This window comes from Stegostoma tigrinum, chromosome 6 (genome assembly GCF_030684315.1).
Source record: "Stegostoma tigrinum isolate sSteTig4 chromosome 6, sSteTig4.hap1, whole genome shotgun sequence".
In the NCBI taxonomy this organism is placed as follows: Eukaryota; Metazoa; Chordata; class Chondrichthyes; order Orectolobiformes; family Stegostomatidae; genus Stegostoma; species Stegostoma tigrinum.
This window is the reverse complement of record NC_081359.1, coordinates 83,774,077-83,798,822: the sequence shown is the minus strand read 5'-3', so window position 1 is coordinate 83,798,822 and position 24,746 is coordinate 83,774,077. Positions and strand designations below refer to the sequence as shown.

General features: G+C 42.1%; 1 protein-coding gene across 2 annotated transcripts in view; it reads right to left on the bottom strand.

The window, feature by feature from the left end:
• The window catches only part of nbeaa (neurobeachin a), an 828,675-nt gene that overhangs the window by 594,641 nt on the left and 209,288 nt on the right, over window positions 1-24,746 (bottom strand). For both annotated transcript variants that reach the window (XM_059646713.1, XM_059646714.1), the window contains 4 exons: window positions 23,359-23,482; window positions 21,084-21,276; window positions 11,795-12,808; window positions 3,471-3,688 (listed from right to left, as the gene is read on the bottom strand). In XM_059646713.1, the coding sequence (XP_059502696.1) occupies window positions 3,471-3,688; window positions 11,795-12,808; window positions 21,084-21,276; window positions 23,359-23,482 (1,549 nt within the window). The remainder of the gene's footprint in view (window positions 1-3,470; window positions 3,689-11,794; window positions 12,809-21,083; window positions 21,277-23,358; window positions 23,483-24,746) is intronic.

The following is a 24,746-nucleotide window of genomic DNA, read 5'->3' as shown; positions in this document are numbered from 1 at the left end:
TACAGCCTCTACATAACCTCCAGGAATTTTGAACTCAACTCAACAACTTAACAAAATGGAGCAAATTCTTAGGAATAGGATTTATGCACATTTGGAAAAACAAGGCCTAATTAGGGACAGTCAGCATGAGTTTGTGCAGGGGAGGTCATGACTTACTGGCTTCATTGAATTTTTTGAGTAGGTGACAAAGGTGATCAATGAAGGTAGAGCAGTGGATATTATTTACATGGATTTTAGAAAGGCTTTCAACAAGGCCCCTCATAGTAGATGCATCCGGAAGATTAAGATGCACTGAATTCATGGTGACTTGGCCGCATGGATACAGAACTGACTTGCTCATGGAAGACAAACGGTAGGGGTGGAAGGGTGTTTTTCAGTCTAGAGATCCATGATCAGTGGTTCCGCAGGGAACTGTACTGGGACCTCTGCGGTTTGTGAGATATACAAACGACTTGGATGAAAATGTAGGGCGGCACAGTGGCTCAGTGGTTAGCACTGCAGCCTCACAGCGCCAGGGACCCAGATTCGATTCCAGCCTCGGGTGGCTGTCTGTGTGGAGTTTGCACATTCTCCCCGTGTCTGCGTGGGTTTCCTCCGGGTGCTCCGGTTTCCTCCCACAGTCCAAAGATGTGCAGGCTAGGTGGATCGGCCATGCTAAATTGCCCGTAGTGTTCAGGGGTGTGGGGGTTATAGGGGGATGGGTCTGGGTGGGATGCTTCAAGTAGCGGTGTGGACTTGTTGGGGTGAAGCGTCTGTTTCCACACTGTAGGGAATCTAATCTAATCTAAATGAGTGGGTTAGTAAGTTTGCAGACAATACAAAGATTGTTGGAGTTACAGTTAGTGTAGAAGGTTGTTAAAAGATACAATTGGATATAGGTCAGTTGCAGATATGAGTGGAGAAAAGATAAATGGAGTTTAATCTGGCTAAGTGAGAGGTGCTGCATCTTGGGAGATCAAATGTTAAGAAAGAGTATAGCTAATGGCAGGACTCTGAACAGCACTGAAATACACAAGGATCTTGGGGTTCAAGTCCAACGCTCCCTGAAAGTGGCCATCCAAGTAGATAGGGTGGTAAAAAAGGTGTATGGTATATTTGCCTTTATTGGTCAGGGAATTGAGTACAAAAGTCAGGATGTCACGATGCAGCTTCGTAAGATTTTGGTTAAGTCACACTTAGAGTATTGCATTCAATTCTGGTCGCCACATTACAGGGAGGATGTGGAGGATTTGGAGAGGATGCAGAAGATCTTCACCAGAATGCTGCCTGGACTAGAAGGTATGAGCTATAAGAAGTGGCTAGAAAATCTCAGTTTGTTTTCTCTTGAGCAGCAGAGGCTGAGGACAGACTTGAAAGAAGTTTATAAAATTATGAGTTACATCAATAAGGTTGATGATCAGAATCTTTTTCCTAGAGTTGAAATGTCTCAATACTAGGGGGCATGTATTTAAGGTTACAGGGGGAATGTTCAAAGCAGATGTGAGGGGCAGGTTTTGCACACAGAGAGTGGTACGAGTCTCGAATGCACTGTGGTGGATGAGCTGGATATTACAAAGACATTTGAGGGGCTTTTAGATAAGCACATGAATATGCAAGGAGTGGAGGGATATGGACCAATGATAGGTAGAGGGATTAGTTTCATTTGGTGCCATGTTCGGCACAACATCGTGGGAGGAAGGGCCCATTCTTGTGCTGCACAGTTCTATGTTCTAACAGCCCAATCTGTGTTTTGTCAACCATAATTTAGTATTTTTATGTGTCAATGAGTTTCAGCACAACTGAATGAACAGTGCAAGTTTTGGGTTATTAAATGCTGTCTGGATTCACAATCCAGGTTCAGCTCACAGACTCAAAAATATAAAGTCCAAACTTTTGGAAGAGTTTTAGGATCCAACTAAAAACTTTACTGAACTTATTGAAGGACATAAAACAGCAAGGAAATTATGTTATTTATGATGTTATTTGCAAATATGTAATTGCTCAAACCTACATTTCGAAATCAGAAATTGCACTCATTGAGCAAAAGCGTCAGATTTTCAGAAAGCATTTTCAGTCATTTGTGGAAATTTAGTAACTTACTTGCACAGAGCAGCAAGCTAACGTGGGAATAACCCATTACAAATTTGGGTATAAGATATGAGAAGAGATTAACACAAAATATACGAGAACATTCAGTTCAGCAAATGTGGGTAGATCTGAGTTATGTTGTAGGAAAGTAGATAAATTCGTCACATTCTCTGCTTATATACTCTACTCTTCATTCCTTTCAGTTTTCCTGTAAAGCAGTTAAGACTACATGATTTCTGATGAAGGGTCTAGGCCAGAAACGTCACCTTTTCTGCTCCTAAGATGCTGCTTGGCCTGCTGTGTTCATCCAGCTTCACATCTTTGTTATCTCGGATTCTCCAGCATCTGGAGTTCCTATTATCTCCAAGACCACAATGGCAACTGCCTTATTTGACACTGTTCAGCTTTGCAAAGCATACTGGCAACAAGCTTCAAAAAACTGCTCACAGTTTGCCATCTAGCTATTTTAAATGGACATTAAATCATGGGTAGCAAGCGCATAACTGCCTCATTTGTCGTATGAGTATGTTAGAGCCAGGTGGCATGGGTTCAAGTCTCACCTGCTACAGAGGTGTGTGCAACAATATGTGAACAGGTAGATAAGTTTTTTTTAAACTAGTGGGTGAGATTTCCCTGCACTTGCATGAGTTGGAAAATTAACACAGTTAATTACCAAGTTTATGGATCAAAATTCCTCTTGGACTAGTCCCACTGAAAAATAGTCTTATTGTAATACTTAAGAACTGATCATATCTCTTAAATGTAATTGACAGTTTTGAAATTCAAGTGTACATAAAGCCTGAAGTGTACAACTTCTATCAAAAATCTTTAAGCTCAAAATGCTTAATTCCTTATAAATTCCTTCCAAATTCACATGATGCATTATAATAAAAAGTGCTGAAGATTAAAATATCAGTTTGGAAATTTCAATCACGGAGATCATTAGGCAGGGTCACTTCCTTCTTCTTGATTAAAACAAATAAAACAGATTTAAACAACCAATCATAACAGAATTTCTCCACTTAAAGCACTTTTCTTAAGTTTCGCATTACTTTTGCCTCTGAATAGAACATCTAATTCTGTTAGGGATTGCTACATTGTCAGAAACAACATTTTTCAAATGAAACTTAAACCAAAGTTCTGATTGGCTTTTCAAATTAAACATACAAGGTACTTTGATAGAGGAAAGCACTGAGCTTCCCCTGTGACAACTACCACCTCAAAAACAATTTAAATGGTCAGTCATTCATTTAATGTTTATTCCGGACAAATTGACCACTGTATTTCTCTAGATAACAGTGTACTTTAAAGTGTAGTACTTTGCGATGTATCAAGGATATCAACAGCGTTACATAAAGTTCTACAGACAATATTATGTACAGGAAATGCTAGTATTTCATCACCTCCGCCAAACATGCACATCTGTTTCCAAAGCAAAAAGCAGATCTGTCAGCAAACGCTGATGCATAGCGGACCATTTAAATTCAGGGATGCGGAACATGGTAGTTCGTGGTCCTGGACTGAACTGTCGGCGCTGCTCCTCAGTCATTGGCATCCCTCGGAAACCCAGATCAACACGCAGGTCTCTTTCTTGAAACCCACCTCCTCGTCCCTGAATGGACTGTAAATTTAAAATTATAAAATTAATTTAAATAAATCTTCATATCCTCCATAACAAGAGAATGAACTCAAAAACTTAAACTGATGTACTTTTTAAGAAAAACTAAATGCAATTCAGATTATATTAAAACAGAAATGTTGCAAAAGAGTAGGGAAGAGCAGCACCAAAGTACTGAATAATTTTAGGAAATAAGAATTTTAAGAAATTGAAACATCCAACAGAAAGTAAACTCGAGTCAAGTCAGTAAAATATTATCCATGTGTTCACAGATTTGTATATTAAAAGATTTGTAATGGTGTTGGTTAATCTCCAGAAGCAATACTCATGGCAAGTCACTGATAATACACTGTAACAATAACAACTGAGTTTTGTACAAAATGATTAAGAACATTGCTGTGTTTGGAGATCCAGGTATGTGCATGTGTGTAGCAGGATCAAACAATTCCTTCAGACTTTGCCATATTTAATTGGGAGAAATTGTTACTCATCAAAGATTGATGTTGGACAAGCAATGAGATTAATCAGAGGATAGAGAAAGACTGATTTTTTTAAGAAGTGGGAAGGTAGTGATAGCCATTATCAGCATACATGTGAAAATTGACTTGTTTTGGGCAAATATTAAGACAGTGTTACTCAAGAATACACCATCTATTTTTGATTAGTGATCACCTTGCATTCCTAAGCAATGATTGCCAGCAATAATTTGGTAACAAGTATGATAGCCCACCGAGGAAATTCCATTTCACTGATCATGAGTTCGATGGGTCTTTGCATGGTTGATGAGCCCAATCCTAGAACTACATCTCTGACCACATATTTAGCAGGTATTTCAAGGAGGTGAAAATGGTCCTTGGCCTTGAGATCTTTGGCATTCCTTTCTCCAGTTACTTTTCTGTATTTCCTCTTGCTCTTGGATTTTCTCAAAAAATCTTGTCCCTTCCTTGAGATGTTTCATCCAAGTTAGTTTCTTTTGAATGAGTGTCTCCTATGCTGTTGTATTTCTTGAGGGAAGCCTTCAAGGAGTCTTCAAAATGCTTCCTTTTTGTTTGAGTACCTTCCTTGAGCCGGGTGAAGATGTTTTGTTATGCCAGTTGGAACTCAGGCATCCTAAGCACATGGCTGGCAAAACAGAATCAATAGATGTGAAGCTGGAAAAGCACAGCAGGTCAGACAGCGGAAAGCAGGCAAGTCAATGTTTTGGGTCAAAACCCTGATGAAGGCCTGAAATGTTGATTTTCCTGCTCCTCGGATGCTGTCTGGCCTGCTGTGCTTCTCCACTTACACTTCTATTGACTGCGGCTTCCAGAAAATGCAGTCCTCACTGTCTCCAAGTTGTTGGCAAAACGGAGTTGACTTCAGATGGTCATGGTCTTGATGCTTTTGTGTTTCAGGTAGCCCCCATCTCAATCAACACTGATGACACTTAAGAGTCTTAAAGAGGCATCTATATGTAGTCCAAACGTCAGAGTCATATAAAAGAGTTGGGAGGATGACCACCTTATAAACAAGGATTTTGGAATCAGCATAGATGTCATAGTTATTGAAGTCTCTCATTGTTAGGTGTTCAAAGACAGCATTGCAGATGGGATGTGATGTTGAATCTCTACATCAATATCAGCCTTAGATGGAAGATAGCTTCCCAGCTAGAGGAAACGTTCTACCTTTGGGAGAATTTCTCTGTTGATCTTAACGAAGGGGTGGATCAAAACTTGACCTGGAATGGGTTAGTAAAGGATTTATGTCTCTTTGAAGTTGAGGCTGAGACCAATTCTTTGGTATGCTTCTGCAAAGGCATTAAGGGAAGCTTGAAGATTTTTTTCTGAGGGAGCACATCTGCAAATGAAGTTTCACAAGAGAAAGTGGGGACATTGTCATTCTGAATTTCAACCAATTGAGTTTGAAAAGTCTTCCATCCATCCTGTAGATCATGCCTACAGCACTGGGAAGCTTGTTCTTGACGGGGTGAAGAATAAAGCAATAAAGATGAAGAAAAGGATTGAGGCAATGATACATGCCTACTTGACCTCTGTCTTGAGCTCAAAGGATTCTGTCAAATTATTGTCAGTGAGGACCATTGCTCTCATCTTGTCACGAAAAAGGCAGAGGGTGCTGGTAAATTTCAATGGACTGTTGGCCTTTGAAAGGGTCTTCCATAGCATTTCCAAAATGACTGAGACAAAAATTTGGTCAGATCAATGAAAGTCATGTAGAATGGGTGGTGTTGTCTGTAGCATTTCTCTTGGTATTGCCAAGCAGTGAAACTCATACCTGCTTGGAATCACAGAAATATTTTTAAAATCTGGTTCAGGACTTTTTTTTCCCCCGGCATTAACTTAACTGCTTAGGAAACCTAAAATCTATCATAGTCCCAGTTGCCGTCATTCTTTCTAATGAAGGAGGGTCTGGCAGGAAATTGGAAATATTAAGTTCTTAAATAATGACTGGTATAAAGTTTAAGGTAAGAAATAAGTGGTTTAAAGAAGGTTAGAGGAAAAATGTTGTCACCGCAAGGGTCGTAGAAATATGGAATGTGTTGCCTGAGAGGTTTGTGGAAGCTGGTACTCTTGCAACTTTTAAGCAGCATTTGGTTGAGCACTTCAAATGTCAGGGCATAGCAGGCTATGGGCCATTGCAGCTAACTGGGACTAGTGTAGTTTGGTGTTTTTTTATCTGCATAAACATGGAGGGTCAAAGGGCTGTTTCTATGCTGAAAGACTCTATGACTCTATAATAGGTTTTCTATCAAACAGTTGGGTGGCAGGTAGCTCCCCTTTGTTACCTCAACAAATGCTTCCATTATCTGACTATGCTGCAACCTGATCTTTAGTCAGAAGTGCAAATTACAAAATAGATGACAATGGTGATTTAAAATAATTCATTGTTTGCTTCCCATTGATGCTTTAGGTGCATATCAGCACGTCATGGTTGGCTTTAGCAAAACCAACTTTACTGTCCAGTTTCACCAATCAGCTACAAAAAAAGTTGCAATTAGAATAGAACCAGATGGATCACGCAGCCTAAGGAATGAATTCTACACACCATAGCCAAACAGTCCAAGTTGACCATGGAATGTCCTTCTCATTAAGTTGTGGGGGCATGGTCCTACAAGTAATGAAATAACAACATGGCAGTCATGGGGAGGGAACTTCAAAGTCCATTACCAAGAATAGTTCAATAACATTGCTGCTGAACAAGTTGGCTGAGTCCAGAGGTCAAAGTTGCAAAACTTGGCTTGGCGTAAGTAGCAAGAACAAACGCGTGGGAAAATTCACAAACTTCTTGTCATTCTGCTTTTTACAGATGCAACTGACAATGACAAAACTATTAGGAGTGACCATTTGAAAGACCTTGCAGAAATGAAGACCAATCACCACAAAGAAGCTAACCACCATCGTGTGTGTGGCACTAACTTTGTGCTAAATGGGTAAGAGTCAGATCAAATCTAGCAGGTTAAAACTGGGCCATCTTCAGAGATACAATGTATTTCAATATAGTCTATAAACTCTTGGCTTGCACATGCCTCAACCCAGCATAACATTGTTAGCAAGCTGGGGTCCAACAACAAATGAACAGCATGTATCAAGCATTTCTGAAAATGGAAGCAAAAGTGGTGAAGAAATTCAGGATGCCTGGTAAAATCTGTGGAAAAAGAAACAGTTAACATTTCAAGGTCAAATGGTTTACATGTTGTTGACAAAAGGACAGTAGTAGCAGATGGAACTGGTGGTGAGAGGAGGGATATATTACTATCATTAGAAATATTTTTGTCTTTTGCTCTGGGTACTCTAGTCATCTTTTTGCTTGCTCCTCCTCCCCTTTTGTCAACAGCATTAAAAAAAACATTTTTGAGTCCCTTTCAGTTCCAAAGAAGAGTTGTAATGGATTCAAAACTTTATCTCTGTTTCCACAGATGCTACCAAACCTGCTGAGTTTTCTGGCACTTCCATCATTTTTCAGATCTACAGCATGTGCAGTATCTTGCTTTAATACCTGAAACGGAGGTGCTCATCTGACGAAACTAGACACAAGACAACAATTCGGCTAAATAGACACAACGTGATGTATAGGCAAGAGACAGCAAGAACTGTAGGTGCTGGAGTCAGAGTCAATGTAGGGTCCTGATGAAAGATCCCAACCTGAAACATCAACTTTCCTGCTCCCCTGATGCTGCCAGACCTGCTGTGTTTCTCCAGCTCCACATGATATAGGCAGAGACATCAAGCCCACAATTAACAGTCACATCAAGGCCTCCGAATTCCTGTCATATCTAATTGTCAATGGCAGTGGATCATTATGCAGTTAACAGGAGGAGAATGTGGTTCAAAAAATACTCCTAAACACATTAATGGAGAAACTCAAAATATCAATGCTAAAGCATTCCTAACCTTTGTCAACTGGAAATGTCGAGTGGATTTTCTACCTCAATCTCCTCAGGTCCCACTATCATAGATCCTACTCCAAAGTCATTTGTATTTGCTCCATATGATAACAAGCAAGGCTTTAATGTCGGAGAAACATATGGGAATGAGCATCTACAACCTCCCTGTCGAGCTTCAATATAGGCATTTCGCTGTTCAAAACACTCCAATAAAACTGCAAAACTGGCATTTCCCATTAGTGTTGAAACTGTGCAGGTACACCCTATCTAGAGTAAATAGAAGCATCCTATATCATTAATAGCAATCCATCTTCCCAGTCACAATCATCTGTAAAGGAATGCAAACTATTGCTGAAACTGCTGCTGTGGTACTTACTCCCCATTAACCTGATCAATAATGCTCATTTTGGAACACTTGTGACCAGATCACATTACAATCTTGGTTAAAACCTGGGCCCTCTTTCTATGCTTGTACCTACAACTTGCAGAAGATCTGCAGTAAATGATATTCATACTTGTCTGTCTGTCATCTCAAAGAACTGGTTTAGCTCACTTACAACTGTGCTGTGATGTCAATCATTCTAGATACTTATGTCAAACCATCTTTCTGCTGTCTTCTAGCATAGATCTCCGTGGACCTTCAACTCTGATCAAATGGTTCATTTTCCTTCTGGATGTCACTTTACACAAGCTTTTTGCTTTGATCATAACATTCAATTTTCGAAGGTCCCTTTTTACTTCCAAAGATCTTTATTTATTTTCTGGGTTTCTGAAATAAATGGGAAAGCATTATGGGTCAAGAATATCTTCCTTTACTATATCCCCTAAATTGACTTTGGAGTAGGATCTATGATGGTGGGACCTGAGGAGATTGAGGTAGAAAATCCACTTGACATTTCCAGTTGATGAAGGTTATGAATGCTTCAGCCTTGTTTATGCATTGATATGTTGGGTTTCTCCATTGATGTGTTTAGGAGTATTTTTTGAACCACATTCTCCTCCTGTTAACTATAGACCTCTCATCTCCACAAAACATGGACAAAGACTGTTGATAACAAAGCAGTATTTGATCAAAATTGATGTCAGTGGGAATCAGGAGAAAATTCTCCACCAGCTGGAATCATAACATAAAGGATGTTGGTTACATCATTGGAGACTAATCATTTCAGTATAGGATATCACTGTCAAAGTTTCACAGGAGCGTGTCCCAACCATCACCAGTTCCATCATTAACTTGGACAATGGTATAAAAAGTCATGTAAAACAAAAATTCTGATCACACAAAGTTAAGTGGCACTGCAAACAGTGTAGAAGATAGCATAAAATCACAAAGAGATATCAATAGAGCAGGTGAATGGGCAAAACTGTGGTAGATGGAATTCAAAAAAGCAAGTATGAAGTTATCCATTTTAGACCAAAAAAGGATAGATCAGGGTATTTTCTCGATGCTATAAGGTAAATGCAATGCATGTTCAAAGATACGCAAAGATTCAGGAGAATAGATCTTAAAGTGTCTTCAATAGGTATAGAAAATTGTAGCTAATGGAATCCTGGTTTTTATATCTAGAGGATTCAAATACAAAGATGCGGAAGTTATGCTGTAGTTATACAAACCCTGCTAAGACCCCTCTTGGAGTACTGACTTGGGCACCACACTTTACGAATGATGTATTGGCCTGAACATAGGTTTAAAAGAATATACCTGAATTTCAGGGACGTTATGAAGAGAGATCATACACATCAGGCCTTTTTGTCTCCCTCAAATTTGGAAGGTTAAGGAGTGATCTGATCAAAGACTTCAAGATATGAACAGAAAAATCCAAGGGAGATAAAGATGAACTATATTCAATGGTTGGGGATTTGCAAAAAAAAATCTAAAACTTACAGCCAGGCAGTTCAGGACAGATGTTAGGAAACATTTCTACACAGAAAGGGTGGTAGTGGTTTGGAACTTCCGTCCACAAATGGCAGCTGATGCTAAAACAGTTGTTAATCTCAAGTCTGACGTAGACTGAGATAGGATGGCAAATTTCCTTCTCTTTTATTCAAAAATTTTTGTTTTTATTATAAAATTTTTATTTAAAAAAAAGACAGTTTCGTTGCACCACTACTGAGAATAGCTTCATAGTTCCAGATCACTATTAGTTGCATTTAATTTCCACCAGATGTCATGGTGGATCTCATGACCCACGAGAATTTGCCTGGGTCTCTTGACTATTAAGCCAGAGACACATCTATTGCACTGCTGGCTCCAACTATGACTGTATGGTGCTCAGTTCCATTCAGTTCATGTATAAACCATTTCATGTTTATACGCCAGTGTCTGAGTATATGCTAAGGGCTTATGAAGGACTCGGTATGAAGTAAACTAAAAACGCACATAAGCTGAAGTGATGTACAATGGGACAGGTAATGGGACTTCCTGTAAGATGGCAACAGAGTAGGCCACTCCAGCCAAGCTCCTACATTCTGCCCGTTCTTTTTCTTTTTTCCCTCTCCCTCTCTCATCTGTTCTCTCAGCCTTGGATACCCAGTCCCAGACTGCAAAGCACAGTTAGCAATCAGCAGAGATGCCAATGGCCATTGCGGCGACGCTGGAGACCACAACAGGGATGCTGGCGGCCCAGTGCAGAGCAGGGATAGTGACCCAATGTGGAAGCGTGCCAGCTGCGGCCCAGCATGGAGCATGGCAGCAGCCAGCCGCCAGACCATGTGGAGGCCCCTTCCATTGGTCTGCTGCAGACAGCCTTTGTAGAGAGACTGTGATGTTTGTCTTTGTAACTTTGATTTTTTCTGACCTACGGTCATACTGTGTATAGTTGTAACTTTTTTTCTTCATTTCTCTATTCTATAACTAAAGATTATACCTAGGTACCTTTACTGTCTATGATGGCAATATAAATTGCACCTTACAAACTTTTTACTGTACTCATGTGAGTACATGTGACAAAAAAGCTGATTGAGTCCAGTCCAATTCAATTCAGGTGTCCACCCTAACACTTGGATATCTTTGCTGTAATCATTGCTTCGAAGAGTCTGAGCAATTGGTTAATGTAGAGCCAACAACTAGGCCCTAGAAATAAAGTAAATTAATAGATGCTTGAAGACTAGCATAAAACTCCAACTTTTCTAATATCATGGTCAACTCAAGGAGGCAAAGAACAAAGGAGAACACTTCTGTTAACCATCAGAAAAGTGACTGTTCCTTCCAGCTGCAAACATCAGCTGTATTTGCTTTTCTACCCATGGGATCACTCATCTGTCATGTCTGTATACTTTTTCTGTCTATTTAGCTTATGCATATTTAAACGTAGATTGATCACCACCTTAAAAGCTTATGATTTCTCAACTCTTATGTTAGGTAATCTATGACTCATGAAATTTATAACTTAGAGGCTTCAAATTAGAGGAGACAAGTCATTTATGTACTTTTGGCATCTGCAATTCAAATGCTAAATGTTTTGTTCTGCAATTTTTCTCAGTTTTAATTTTGGATGTCATGAAACTGTTAACCTCATACTAGGCCCAGCTCTCTGCTTGACTAAAGATGGACAACAGCATTACTGAAGAACATAAAGAAGTATAAATGAAGAACAGATGTAAACAGAAGTACAGTTCACTCACATTTCTAACAAATGAAAAGTATGCATTTCTGACTTGTGCAGTTGTTGCAAATGCAAAATGCAATTAACAAGATGAGCAAAGCATATTATCTTTTTAAATCTTACCTGAGTTGTGGTGGTAGTTTGAATCTTTTTAACTTCTTTCCCTGGTTCTTTGCCATCATCGGATCTGTCAGTATCAGAAACTGTGCTAGCAGCATCCAAATTACCTGTAGTCTTTTTTGAAGATAGTTCTGAATCAATGGTTGTGCCAATCATTTCAGTATATTCCATTGCTTTTGCAACAATTCCTTCTGATTCAGACAGGATACTCATTTCTTCCAAATTTGTCGCAATTTTGAAATCCTTATCCTCAATTATAGACTTTGGACTTGTAATATCTGAATTACTGGTCATATGAGCTAACAGCCCCAGGTCATCGCTGGCACTAGAATGTATTTGGTTCTCTGGCACATTCGTACTTGAAAGATTGTCAGCAGCTGGCAAATCAGCCAGTAGTTTTTCCTGATGGTTTGCTGCTTTGTCAAAGAGAAATGATGCACTATTAATAGGTTCATTATCTTTTTCATCTACCAGAGATATTAAGGGACCACTGTCTCTCTGTTCCCTCTGTTGAGAAATGGAGGTGCTATTAATATTGTTCTGTAGTTTCTCCACAGCAGAAGTATAAACCTTGTCCAAAAGAGATTCTACCTCCACCAGGTTACAATTTTCTGCAACCAGTGTCTCAGGTGAGAGATCTAGGTCATCAAGTTTTACTTCAGTGGCATCGACCTTCTCTGCTTTGATATCCACCAAGAGATCGTGAACCTCCACGTGTACTCCTGCTGTTGGCCTGTCTGAAATGTCTGCACCACTACTGGATACCCTTGCTTCAACTAGGAGATTTCTAGAATCCGTGTTGACAGGGTAGTCAGTTTCACTCTCTGGGCTCTGAGTCTGGGAACCATCTTCAATTTCTCTGACTTCAATGCCTCCTTTGGATCCTATTGCTTGAGAGGAAAGGCCAGAAATTGTGCTGACACTACCCTTTTTCCCTTTTTTGATATTTTCCTCTTCTTGCCTTTGATACTCTTCATACATCTTGGCTAGGTATTCTTTATGAGCTTCATAGGTGACCTTCACAAACAGTAATGTTAGTTGTAATCAATCAACAGCAGTTATCGATATTTCAAAGTCCAAATCATTCAAATGGATGTTTTAAAACAAATATTATGGCTCTGCAATAGTACAATTAAATTTGAATTAAAAGTATTGTGGGTCTTTCAGCTACAGCAGGCACCAGTTAAATCATCTTATTCACATTAAAAACATACCAATTAGAGTTAAAGAAAAATGACTAAAGTCTTGAAATATGTCTATATGTAACACCATTAGAAATAATGGACCGGATTTTCCAATGAATGGCAATCTCACTTTTTTTTTAATTAAAGAAGGGAGCTCAGCATTTCTGACAGGCAATTCTGTTTAGGACTCCCTGAGAAATACGAAGCCCTACTTCTACTCTGACAGCTCATTCATAGTGCAGAACTGTCAGAGAAAGATAAATCATGCCCCATTTTCACAGCAGTCAACTGCTATATTCTGAAACTTTAAGTCCTGACAGGAATTTTGACAGTGTCTGTCGACCATAATTAAACACGGTATATGTTAGATGTAAGGTGCCGAGAGGATAGGGTGCCAGATGGGTAGAAGAGGCAGACTGCGAGCCACATAGGTGCCTGTTGGTTATAGTGCCAGATAAAGAGGATGCTAGATGAGGAGAGTGCTTCCTGGGGAGGAAAAATGGTGCCAGGGCAGGACGGCAGATGTGTAGGAGTTTGGATACAAGCTGAGTAGGGGATATGGTGAAAGGTTGTTAGGCTGGTGACAGAGGTTGTAACCTGAGGGGCACCACTCAGCATCAAACATGGATGACCAGGACACTCCCTCACTTTTACCATCTGCCAAAGTATTTACCAATTGATGTTTAACTTGTTTAGCTGGGTTCTGAATACACCTCCCTTGGCCATCAAATCCCCAAATGGGACTCAAACCCAGAGCTTCCTGCTAAGAGGTAGGGATGCTATCAACTGTACCACAAGCCTTCCCCCTTAGTTAGTCAGCATAGCAGCAATTGTATTCTTCTATCATCAGCACCAAGAGATCCTGTACTTGTGGGAAAAAAAATTGAAATGATAGAGACTTTTCTGAAAGCGAGATGTATTATTGAAAATCAAGTCCTGATCAACAACTGATTAATTGCAAAGCTGAACATCTTCATGCTCATGGAACAGTAATAAAGGTTATAAAAGGCTGAAAGGTTTACTCCTGCTCCTAGTTTCTTTCTTAGGAGAAGTAGATTAACTCGAATCATAACACTCCATTTGGAATTTGCAATTCTTTTTTCCAAATGGTCAAAATCTTCCATTCTTTATTCTTAAATCACCTACTTTAAATGTTTAGTAATTTCTGGAAAATAATCTAACAAAGTAGTGCTTCTGTTAAGATTTTGTTTAATGAATGATAATGGTTTGATAACAACTATGACAAAACAACCAGTACATCTGGTGCATGGAACTGATATGTTAAGTTAAGAGGGATCTAAAGCAAGCCATAATTATATTGATATAGCATGATATTCTATCAGCATTCGATGGTTAATATCTCCTCAGAGATCAAAATGGAGGGCATGAGAGGGATTGATGTTTACATTGCAAATTAATACGAGACATAATACTTTATTCTGGTTCACAAGTCTTCCTGAGTGCATTGCAAGAAATAAAAACTTGCCATGTATAAAGCAGTGCCAACTCTTAGATATCAGGCTATAATTACTACTGCACGAAGAGACAGGTCAGTCACTAAGTATAACCCCAATGACAGGGAAACTAATGGAAACAATTCTGACAGGAAGAATTAACCTGCACTTGAAGAGGTGGAGATTAATCAAGAACTGCCACCATGGCTTTTTTAAGAGAATGTCATGTCTGACCAATTTGACTGATGAGGTGGAGATAACAAGAACTGCTGGTGCTGGAGTCAGAGATAACGCAGTGTAGACCTGGAGGAAAACAGCAAGCCACAGAGCATCAGAAGAGTAGGAAAGTCGACTTTTTGGGTTTATAATCTTCACAGGACTTAGGAGGGGGAAGGTAACTCGTAAGTAAAGAGGCGGAGGACGGGGCTGGGGGAAGGTAGGTGGGACGGTGATAGGTGGATGTGGTAGGGGTAATGGAGATTGGTCAGAGGGAAGGGTGGGGAAGATAGGTGACAGAGAAAATGGACAGGTAGTGTCAGGTCAAGGAGGCAGGGAAGAGAAAGAGGTTGGACATGGGATAAGGCTAGGGGTGGGGAGATTTTGAAACTGGTGAACTCTATGTTGAGGTTATCGGGCTGTATATTCCCAAGGTGGAATATGAGGTGTTGTTCTTCCAGTTTATACATTGTGACACAGGAGGAGGCCCAGGATTGACATGTCACCATGGGGGTGGGAAGGGGAGGTAAAATGGTCACCAGGCAGAAGGTGCTGTTGATTATAGTGTACAGAGCACAGATGCTCCATGATAACAAAGTGTGGAGCTGGATGAACACAGCAGGCCAAGCAGCATCTCAGGAGCACAAAAGCTGATGTTTCGGGCCTAGACCCTTCATCAGAGGTCTAGGCCCGAAACGTCAGCTTTTGTGCTCCTGAGATGCTGCTTGGCCTGCTGTGTTCATCCAGCTCCACACTTTGTTATCTTGGATTCTCCAGCATCTGCAGTTCCCATTATCACAGATGCTCCATGAATGGGTCACAGAGTCTGCGCTTGTTTGGGGCCTTGGACAGAGGTAACAGGGGAGATGTAGCAGGGAAAGGTGCCAGGTGTGGTGGGGTTGGTGGGGGATTGTGGAGTGGACGAGGGAGTCACGGAGAGAACAGTCTCTACAAAGTGAAATATCTCTTTGGTGGTGAGGTCAGATGGTAGGTGGTGGACATGGCAGAGAATGAAATGCTAGATGCAAAAGTTATTGGGTGCTATGTGAGAACTAGGGGGCTCTGTCCTTATTTTTGTTTGGGGAAAGAGGGATTGAGGGCAGAAGAAGTGCAAGCAATGCAAGAGATGTGGTTGAGGGCATTCTGAATCACCAGAGTGGGGATATTGCAGTCCTTGAAATAGGGGAATTATAGGATTTAATTAGGATTTACAGCCCCATGTGCAAGCAGATTGGTTTAGAATGGCATCATGGTGGTGCAGACATGGTGGGCCTGTTCCTGTGCTGTACTGTTCCATGTTTTTTTCTCTACACTCGAGACACAACTACATCCAGTGGGGTTAGGCAGGGATCAGTGTTGGAGCCTTGTGTTATAATAGAAATGATTCAGACTTAAACACAGCCAGTTAGTCAGTGAGTGTGTGGAAGATGTGAAAATTGGTTAGGTGTTGAATAGTGAAGACAGCCCTAGATTATAGAAGAATGTAGATGGGCTGGTCAATGGCAAATGGACCAAGAAGGCAACAGAATACATGACAAACATAGGACCCTGGGGAACACCGAGGATCAGAGAGACCTTGGTGTGCAAATACACCACTCCCTTAATTTAGCAGGACACGTAGATTAAGTGTTTAAGAAGGCACGTGGGACACATTCCTCTACTGGCCAAAGCATAAAGTTTAAGAGCAGGGAGATTATACTGGAACAATACAAAACATTAAGTTAAGCCAACTGCTAGAGTACGGTTCTAGAATCTTGATTTAAGAATGACTGCACTGGACAGTGTGTGGAGGTGACTACCAGGTTTGACTTGGGTTAGAGATGTTTAGTTAAGAAGAGCGATTGGAGAGAGCAGGATTGTTTTATTTGAAGCAGAGGAGAATGAATGGGGGGAGCATAATCGAAATGGATTAAATTATGAGGGGCCTAGATAGAGCAGGGAAGAATTTTTTTCTCTTTGGCAGAGGGATCAATGACCAGGGTACAGATTTAAGGTAAAGAACAGAAGGTTTGGAAAGAAATTTGGGAAAAATCTTCTCACGCAGAGGATAGTAGGAATCTGGAACTCACTGCTTGACTAGGTGATAGAGTCAGAAACTCTAACAGCATTTAAGAACTATTTACCTGGGATGCCAAGACATACAAGGCTATGGGCCAAGTGCAGGAAAATGGGATTAGAACAGCCACAACACAGTGCCACAATGGTGCCACCCGAAGGTTGCAAGAACAATAACTCATATTCCGCTTGGGAACCCTGCAGCCCAATGGTATCAATGTGGACTTCACAAGCTTCAAAATCTCCCCTTCCCCCATTGCATCCCAAAACCAGCCCAGTTCTTCCTCTCCCCCCACTGCACCACAAAACCAACCGTGACCACCTCTACACCCAGAACATTCAGACCCTTCAGAAGCGTTTCTCCCTGCGAGTCCTGAAACAGACACTCGCAGCCATGCGCCGGCATCTCCAGGCACTACAATCCAGCCTGCCCCCGCTCAGAGCCTCCCTCTCCCAGACCTGCAAAGGACCTCTCCTGTTTTTTATCCTCTGCAGGATCCACAGCATGAACACCCAGTTCGACACAGCTTTACTGGACACCAAAAGTCGTAAGTACAACAAACCCACTGGCTTCTGCCACCATTGACCATGAGGACACGGCTGGTGACCCCACTGATGACGTCACATCCGCCACGGCCGGGCACACCACTTACGGGACCGCGAACGCAACCGCTGCTGCAGTCACCACCTCCACTTCCAGAACCAACACCACACACATCACCCTCACCGCTGCTGCTGCCGCCCACTCCGCTCCGCCCACAGCTGATGCCTACAGAACCCCGCCCACAGCCGACGACCTCATCGCTCCGCCCACAACCTCCACAGCCAGCAATCCCAGAGAAGACAGCCACACTGAGCCCTGCCGCAACTTCACCATTCCCCCAGACCTCCCACTGACTGAGGACGAACAGTCAGTCCTAAGCAAGGGGCTCACGTTTGTCCTTCTCCACCCACACATCAACGAATACCAGTCATGTTTGGACATCGAGCAGTTCTTCCGCTGCCTTCGCCTCCACGCTTACTTCTTTAACTGGGAGCCTAACCCTCCCTCAACTGACCCCTTCACCCACCTCCAACACAAGTCCTCTTGCTGGACACCACCCCCAGGCTGCCTACCCTCCCTCGACCCCTTCATCTCCAACTGCCGTCGAGACATCAACCGCCTCAACCTCTCCACCCCTCTCACCCACTCCAATCTCTCCCCCGCAGAACAGGCAGCCCTCCGCTCCAACCCCAACCTCACCATCAAACCCGCAGACAAGGGAGGCGCAATGGTAGTATAGTGCACTGACCTCTACATCGCCGAGGCCAAACGCCAACTCTCCGACGCCTCCTCCTACTGCCCCCTTGATCATGACCCCACCCCCAAGCACCAAACCATCATCTCCAACACCATTCATGACCTCATCACCTCAGGGGACATCCCACCCACAGCCTCCAACCTCACTGTTCCCCAACCCCGCACGGCCCATTTCTATCTCCTTCCCAAAATCCACAAACCTGCCTGCCCTGGTCGACCCATTGTTTCAGCCTGTTCCTGCCCCACCGAACTCATCTCCACTTGGCTGGACTCCATTTTCTCCCCTTTGGTCCAGGAACTCCCTACCTACGTCCGTGACACCACCCACGCCCTCCACCTCCTCCAGAAATTCCAATTCCCTGGCCCCCAACACCTCATTTTCACCATGGACGTCCAGTCCCTCTGCACCTGTATTCCGCATGCAGATGGCCTCAAGGCCCTCCGCTTCTTCCTGTCCCGCAGGCCTGACCAATCCCCCTCCACCGACACCCTTACCCGCCACCCGATTTCGTCCTCACCCTCAACAACTTCTCTTTCGATTCCTCCCACTTCCTACAGACAAATGGGGTGGCCATGGGTACCCGCATGGGCCCAAGCTATGCCTGCCTCTTTGTAGGTTACTTGGAACAGTCCGCACCTACACTGGCCCCAAACCCCACCTCTTCCTCCGTTACACTGATGACTGTATCGGCGCCACCACTTTCTCCCCAGAGGAGCTCGAACAGTTCATCCACTTCACCAACACCTTCCACCCAAACCTCAAGTTCACCTGGGCCATCTCCAACACATCCCTCACCTTCCTGGACCTCTCAGTCTCCATCTCAGGCAACCAGCTTGTAACTGATGTCCATTTCAAGCCCATCGACTCCCACAGCTACCTAGAATACACCTCCTCCCACCCACCCTCCTGCAAAAATTCCATCCCCTATTCCCAATTCCTCCGCCTCCGCCACATCTGCTCCCAGGATGAGGCATTCCACTCCTGCACATCACACATGTCCATGTTCTTCCAGGACTGCAACTTTCCCCCCGCAGTGGTCAAAAACGCCCTTGACCACGTCTCCCGCTTTTCCCGCAACATAACCCTCACACACCGCCCCCGCCACAACCGCCCGAAGAGGATCCCCCTCGTTCTCACATGCCACCCGACCAACCTCCGGATACAACACTTCATCCTCCGACACTTCCACCATCTACAATCCGACACCCAAGACATTTTCCATCCCCACCCTTATCTGCCTTCCAGAGAGACCACTCTCTCCGCGACTCCCTTGTTCACTCCACACTCCCCTCCAACCCTACCACACCCAGCACCTTCCCCTGCAACCGCAGGAAGTGTTACACTTGCCCCCACACCTCCTCCCTCATCCCCATCCCAGGCCTCAAGATGGCCTTCCATATTAAGCAGATGTTCACCTGCACATCTGCCAATGTGGTATACTGTATCCATTGTACCCGGTGTGGCTTCCTCTACATTGGGGAAACCAAGCGGAGGCTTGGGGGCCGCTTTGCAGAACACCTCCATTCGATTCGCAATAAACAACTGCACCTCCCAGGCGCAAACCATTTTAACTCCCCCTCCCATTCCTCAGACGATGTCATCATGGGCCTCCTGCAGTGCCACAATGATGCCTCCCGAAGGTTGCAAGAACAGCAACTCATATTCCGCTCGGGAACCCTGTAGCCCAATGGTATCAATGTGGACTTCACAAGCTTCAAAATCTCCCCTTCCCCCACTGCATCCCAAAACCAGCCCAGTTCTTCTCCTACCCCCACTGCACCACAAAACCAGCCCAGCTCGTCCCCTCCCCCCACTGCATCCCAAAACCAGCTCAGCCTGTCTCCACTTCCCTAACCTGTTTTTCCTCTCACCCATCCCTTCCTCCCACCTCAAACCGCACCTCCATTTCCTACCTACCACCTCATCTCTCCTCCTTGACCTGTCCATCTTCCCTGGACTGACCTATCCCCTCCCTGCCTCCCCACCTGTACTCTCCTCTCCACCTATCTTCTTTTCTCTCCATCTTCGGTCCGCCTCCCCCTCTCTCCCCATTAATTCCAGAACCCTCTCCCCATCCCCCTCTCTGATGAAGGGTCTAGGCCCGAAACGTCAGTTTTTGTGCTCCTGAGATGCTGCTTGGCCTGCTATGTTCATCCAGCTTCACACTTTGTTACCTTAGAACAGCCTGTGTGCCTGTTTTTGATTGGCAGAAACTCAATGTAGTCAAAGGCCTTTTTTCTGTACTGAATACCTCTTTGACTCTGATTCAGACATAATGATGAGACACATAGCATAATACAATCAAAGATGGAATTGTAACGGGGGTAGCTAGACAGTCTCAGCCAAAAATACAAAGGTAGTTTAATTTAAATTATTTTAAGTTAGAATTTTAAAACAAATTAGTACAGAAAATGATTAACAAACAAAATATTGTCCAAATAATAAAGCTAATTTCCATTTCAACCAAAATGTAGAATGTTTTAATAGGCAACGAAATCTGGAAGTAACCCAGGTGACAGACAGCTGAATTGCAATTTTTCTAATTTACCAGAAGAGGGTGACAATGAACTGCACATCACATTACACATTACATATTTTCAGTCTTCTTCAATCCATAAATGTTTATTGCTACATAGTCAGCTGAACCATATTAAAACAATTTTGAAAATAAGTTACTGCTCTTATGCTGCAATGAAAGTCATGATCCATTATTCCATTGTCACTACTATAGTAAAAAGCTGCTACCGCCTTACTAAATTATAATGCTGTGCTCTCTCATTTAGAGAGAGATGACTTATGGTGGTTTAACTTGAGAGTCAGTATGCCACAGGCAAGGGAAGAGATTGAGAAGGGCAATCCTTCTTGGTAACCTCAGCAGGAATTGAACTCACGCTGCTGAAGTATGCTTGCAAACCAGTCGTCCAGCCGACTGAGATGGCCCACCCTCAACTTTTATTTCTGTAGTACAAAGAATAAGGTTCTTTGTTATACTAGCAATGCACTTTACAGCAGAATTTGAACATGTGCTTTTGTAGTTAACTCCTGCTAATATAATGAAGTTACAATTATTAACAAATCCTACCTTAGAATGTGCTATTGACAGAGTATCTACCCAAACACGCCAGCCTCCCCATTCGTACTTAATTGCATGATACAGAAGAATACGGAAAATGTTGTAGACCATCTCTGTTATTTTCTGTTCATCTGTGCATTTAGGATTTATATATCCAAGCGAGAACATCCAGTCTTGCCAGACTGAACACTGCAAAAGACACCTGAAAAGAATACATCATAGTAGAAATACGCACATATAAAACAGATCCTAATCAATGTAATATATTTGTTTCATCAGCATCATTTGTGTTTCTCACTGCAAGATAAATTTTGTATGAAAGAAACATGCTGACTGGCTAGCAAGTGACTCTGATTGGTACAGGCCTTGCTATAGAGAATACACTTGTTAATGATAATTGGCAGGTTTTGTTCAAATTTAAAAACAAGGCAGATTGAGTCAGACTGGTCAAGAAATGGCCCTGAGAAATGAACCAGCGTGTATCGACCACCTATTTTGTTAAGTTGAAACTGTTCTGTACATGTTTTTCTACCTGCAAAGGAAGAGGCTCGGTCTATTTATTAATAAATGCAGCTTTCTGTCCTAGCAAATGCGCCATAATGCAAATGTGATAATCTTGAATTGGTTATCAGTGTAATTCTTTGCAAACTCAGGATTATCAAGAATTTGCTTGCATAATGTTCAACTCGGGTGTGATTCCACAACTTGGACAGCTTTTGCTGAATTATCGTGAATTCTACAGGAAAGTTAAATGAGTTGAGCTCCAATTAAGGGATTAGAAATAATCCACCTAAAGGAAGGCTTTGAAAACTCCATGTCCTCTTGTATAGAAAATCGGGGCCTACAATTGAGGTATTAAGCATAATGTGGTTCATCAACATAGAGGAACATTGAGTGACTTGGCTTGCTGAAGATAGAAGAATAAGGCAATTTTCGGTTGGGAGAAGTCCGGTGCATGACTAAACTAAGCATGCATGCAGTCATACAGCACGGAGACAGACCCTTCTGTTCAAGCAGTCCATGCCAAATATAATCCCAAACTAAACTACTCCCAACCCCCTACTCCTGGCCCAAATCCCTCCAAATCATTCCTACTCATGTACCAATCTAAATGTCTTTTGAATGCTGTAATTGTACCTGCATTCACCACTGCCTCAGGAGATTCATTCCAGACACAAACCACCTTCTGTGTAAAAAAATTTGCCTCTCACCTTAAAATTGTGTCCCCTTGTCTTGAAATCTCCCATCGTCGGAAAAAGATATCTACCGTTAACTCTATCTATTCCTCTCATCATTTTATAAACTTCTATCAGGTTGCTTCTCAACCTCCACTGAAAAAATGTCCCAGCCTATCCAGCCTTTCTTTATAACTCAAACCTTCCATTTCCAGCAAGATCCTGGTAAATCTCTTCTGAACCCTCTCTAGCTTAATAACATCTTTCTTATAAGTAGGCAAGCAGAACTGGACACAATATTGCAGAAGAGGCCTTACCAATATCCTGTATAACCTCAAACATGACTTCCCAGCTCCATTTACTCAAAGGACTCAGAAATGATACCATGGAAGAATTACTTCATGTTTTAACTTAAAATGAAATAACATAACCAAAATGTCCCATGTTCACCAGAATCTACATTTCTCAGATCTTATTAATTTTAGGAGTTAATTTTCAAAGTTTCATTCTTTTTATGCACTAGATACACATAGAAATAAATCTAAGGTATGATGCATTTAATACAACAGCTTTTGAACTTAACATGACCTAATGGTTCTAAGTCAAAAAAGACAATTGCAGAATCAAGCAAGGAAAGAAATCATAAACATGAGAGAAATTTAAAAATGTAATTCAATATAAATGGAGAACCGTAAATAAGGAAAGAAACACAGAATTAATACAAATTTCATTCCAACATGAGGCCCTTCATTGGACAGGCTAAACAAAATGGACCTGCTAAGCAGTGATAGTAGGAACTGCAGATGCTGGAGAATCTGAGATAACAAAATGTAGAGCTGGATGAACACAGCAGGCCAAGCAGCATCAGAAGAGCAGGAAGGCTGACGTTTCGGGCCTAAACTGTCTTCAGAAAATGCGTCTTTTCTGAAGGGTCTAGGCCCAAAACGTCAGCCTTCCTGCTCCTCTGATGCTGCTTGGCCTACTGTGTTCATCCAGCTCTACATTTTGTTATCTCAGGATCTGCTAAGCAGGCATGTTAGGGATTAAAACACGAACAATATATGTAGAAATATAAAGGCAAGCAGAAATCAATCCCTGTGTCACCATACCTTCTGTTTTCCCGACTGTTGCTGAATAATTTTATCATATCTGATAAAAACAGACGTCTAACTTCCATCAGCTCACTGCTTGGTGTAGAATTTTTCAACAAAGTGGCAACTACCTTGAGAATCACTGTAAAAAATACAGAGTAAGTTAGACATGAAATTACATACAAAAATAATTGAGCTGTCAGTGATTTTCGCATAGCATGAATGAGGGAGGCAATGGGTGGAGCTTCATCACATCTGAAAGACTCAGCGTGCATCCTGTACTATTTGAGACCAGATATTCTTTAACTTGGTTTTGTGAGATGCCACAGTTGAACAGGCACTCTTTAGACAGATCAGCGTTTGGGGCGATGCAACAGCTCGAGGGACAACTACTACTTAAAGCCAGCCAACAACACTGTGGAAGAAGTATATTTATCAACAATAAAAAGAGCAATATTTCAGAGGCACAAGAAGCACAACTTCACCAGGAAGCCCAATCATTCATAATGAAGGATCCAAGGAGGAGGGCACCCCAAAGATACATTGTCACGTTATTTCATATACAGCAGAGAAATTTACGCCAATATCATTTTGATAATGAACAACAGGCTTTGCACTGAATGATTCATGAAGTATAAACAAACAGCAACAGATGTTAATGAAAAGAACAGCCCAGGGAAGAGTTTATGGTTTGCTGGAGAGTGCAGGGATATAGATTTTAGATAATTTTGGTGCACCAGATTTTACTGAATACATTGAGCTATCTGGACGTACACAATATGGAGCCTGCCACCAACACATGTGCAAGGCTAATTCATAGCATGAACATTTTACAGTCATCCACGAAGCGAAAAGTCTTTGTAAAAGACAGTGCTGCTAGGCTTTCCCTGCAGGTGTACATGGCATCAGTAATAATACTACCTTCTCAACCATTAAAGACAAGGAGACTCAATAACGAGGTGGTTCAATCAAATCATGAACGTTCTACAGTTTGTCATCCCAAAGATCAGTTGGACTGTTGAACCATAATCTGACATTAAAGATAGTTATGCAATTGGAATTGGACATCCAATAGTACACCGTGTGCAAGGATCCCAGGGAGATCCTGATGACAGAAAGCCAACTAGGCCAGTCTGTACTAGTAAACTGTTGCTCTCAAGCTAGTACTTTTAATGGCTTAAAGCAGAGCTTGTAATAGCCCTGAAGGAGTCTTCCATTTTGGAGCCACCGAGGAAACACCTGTAGAAATACAAATATAGACAAGACAAGCACTTGGACCTTAAAAAGAATGAAAATTTGGGTGTAGACATTTCTGCAATCCCTTTTAAAAATTTTATATGTAGGGGTACATTCCTGCAGTAGTAGAAAACATCGTAATATTGCTTAACATGAATACCATAGTTGTT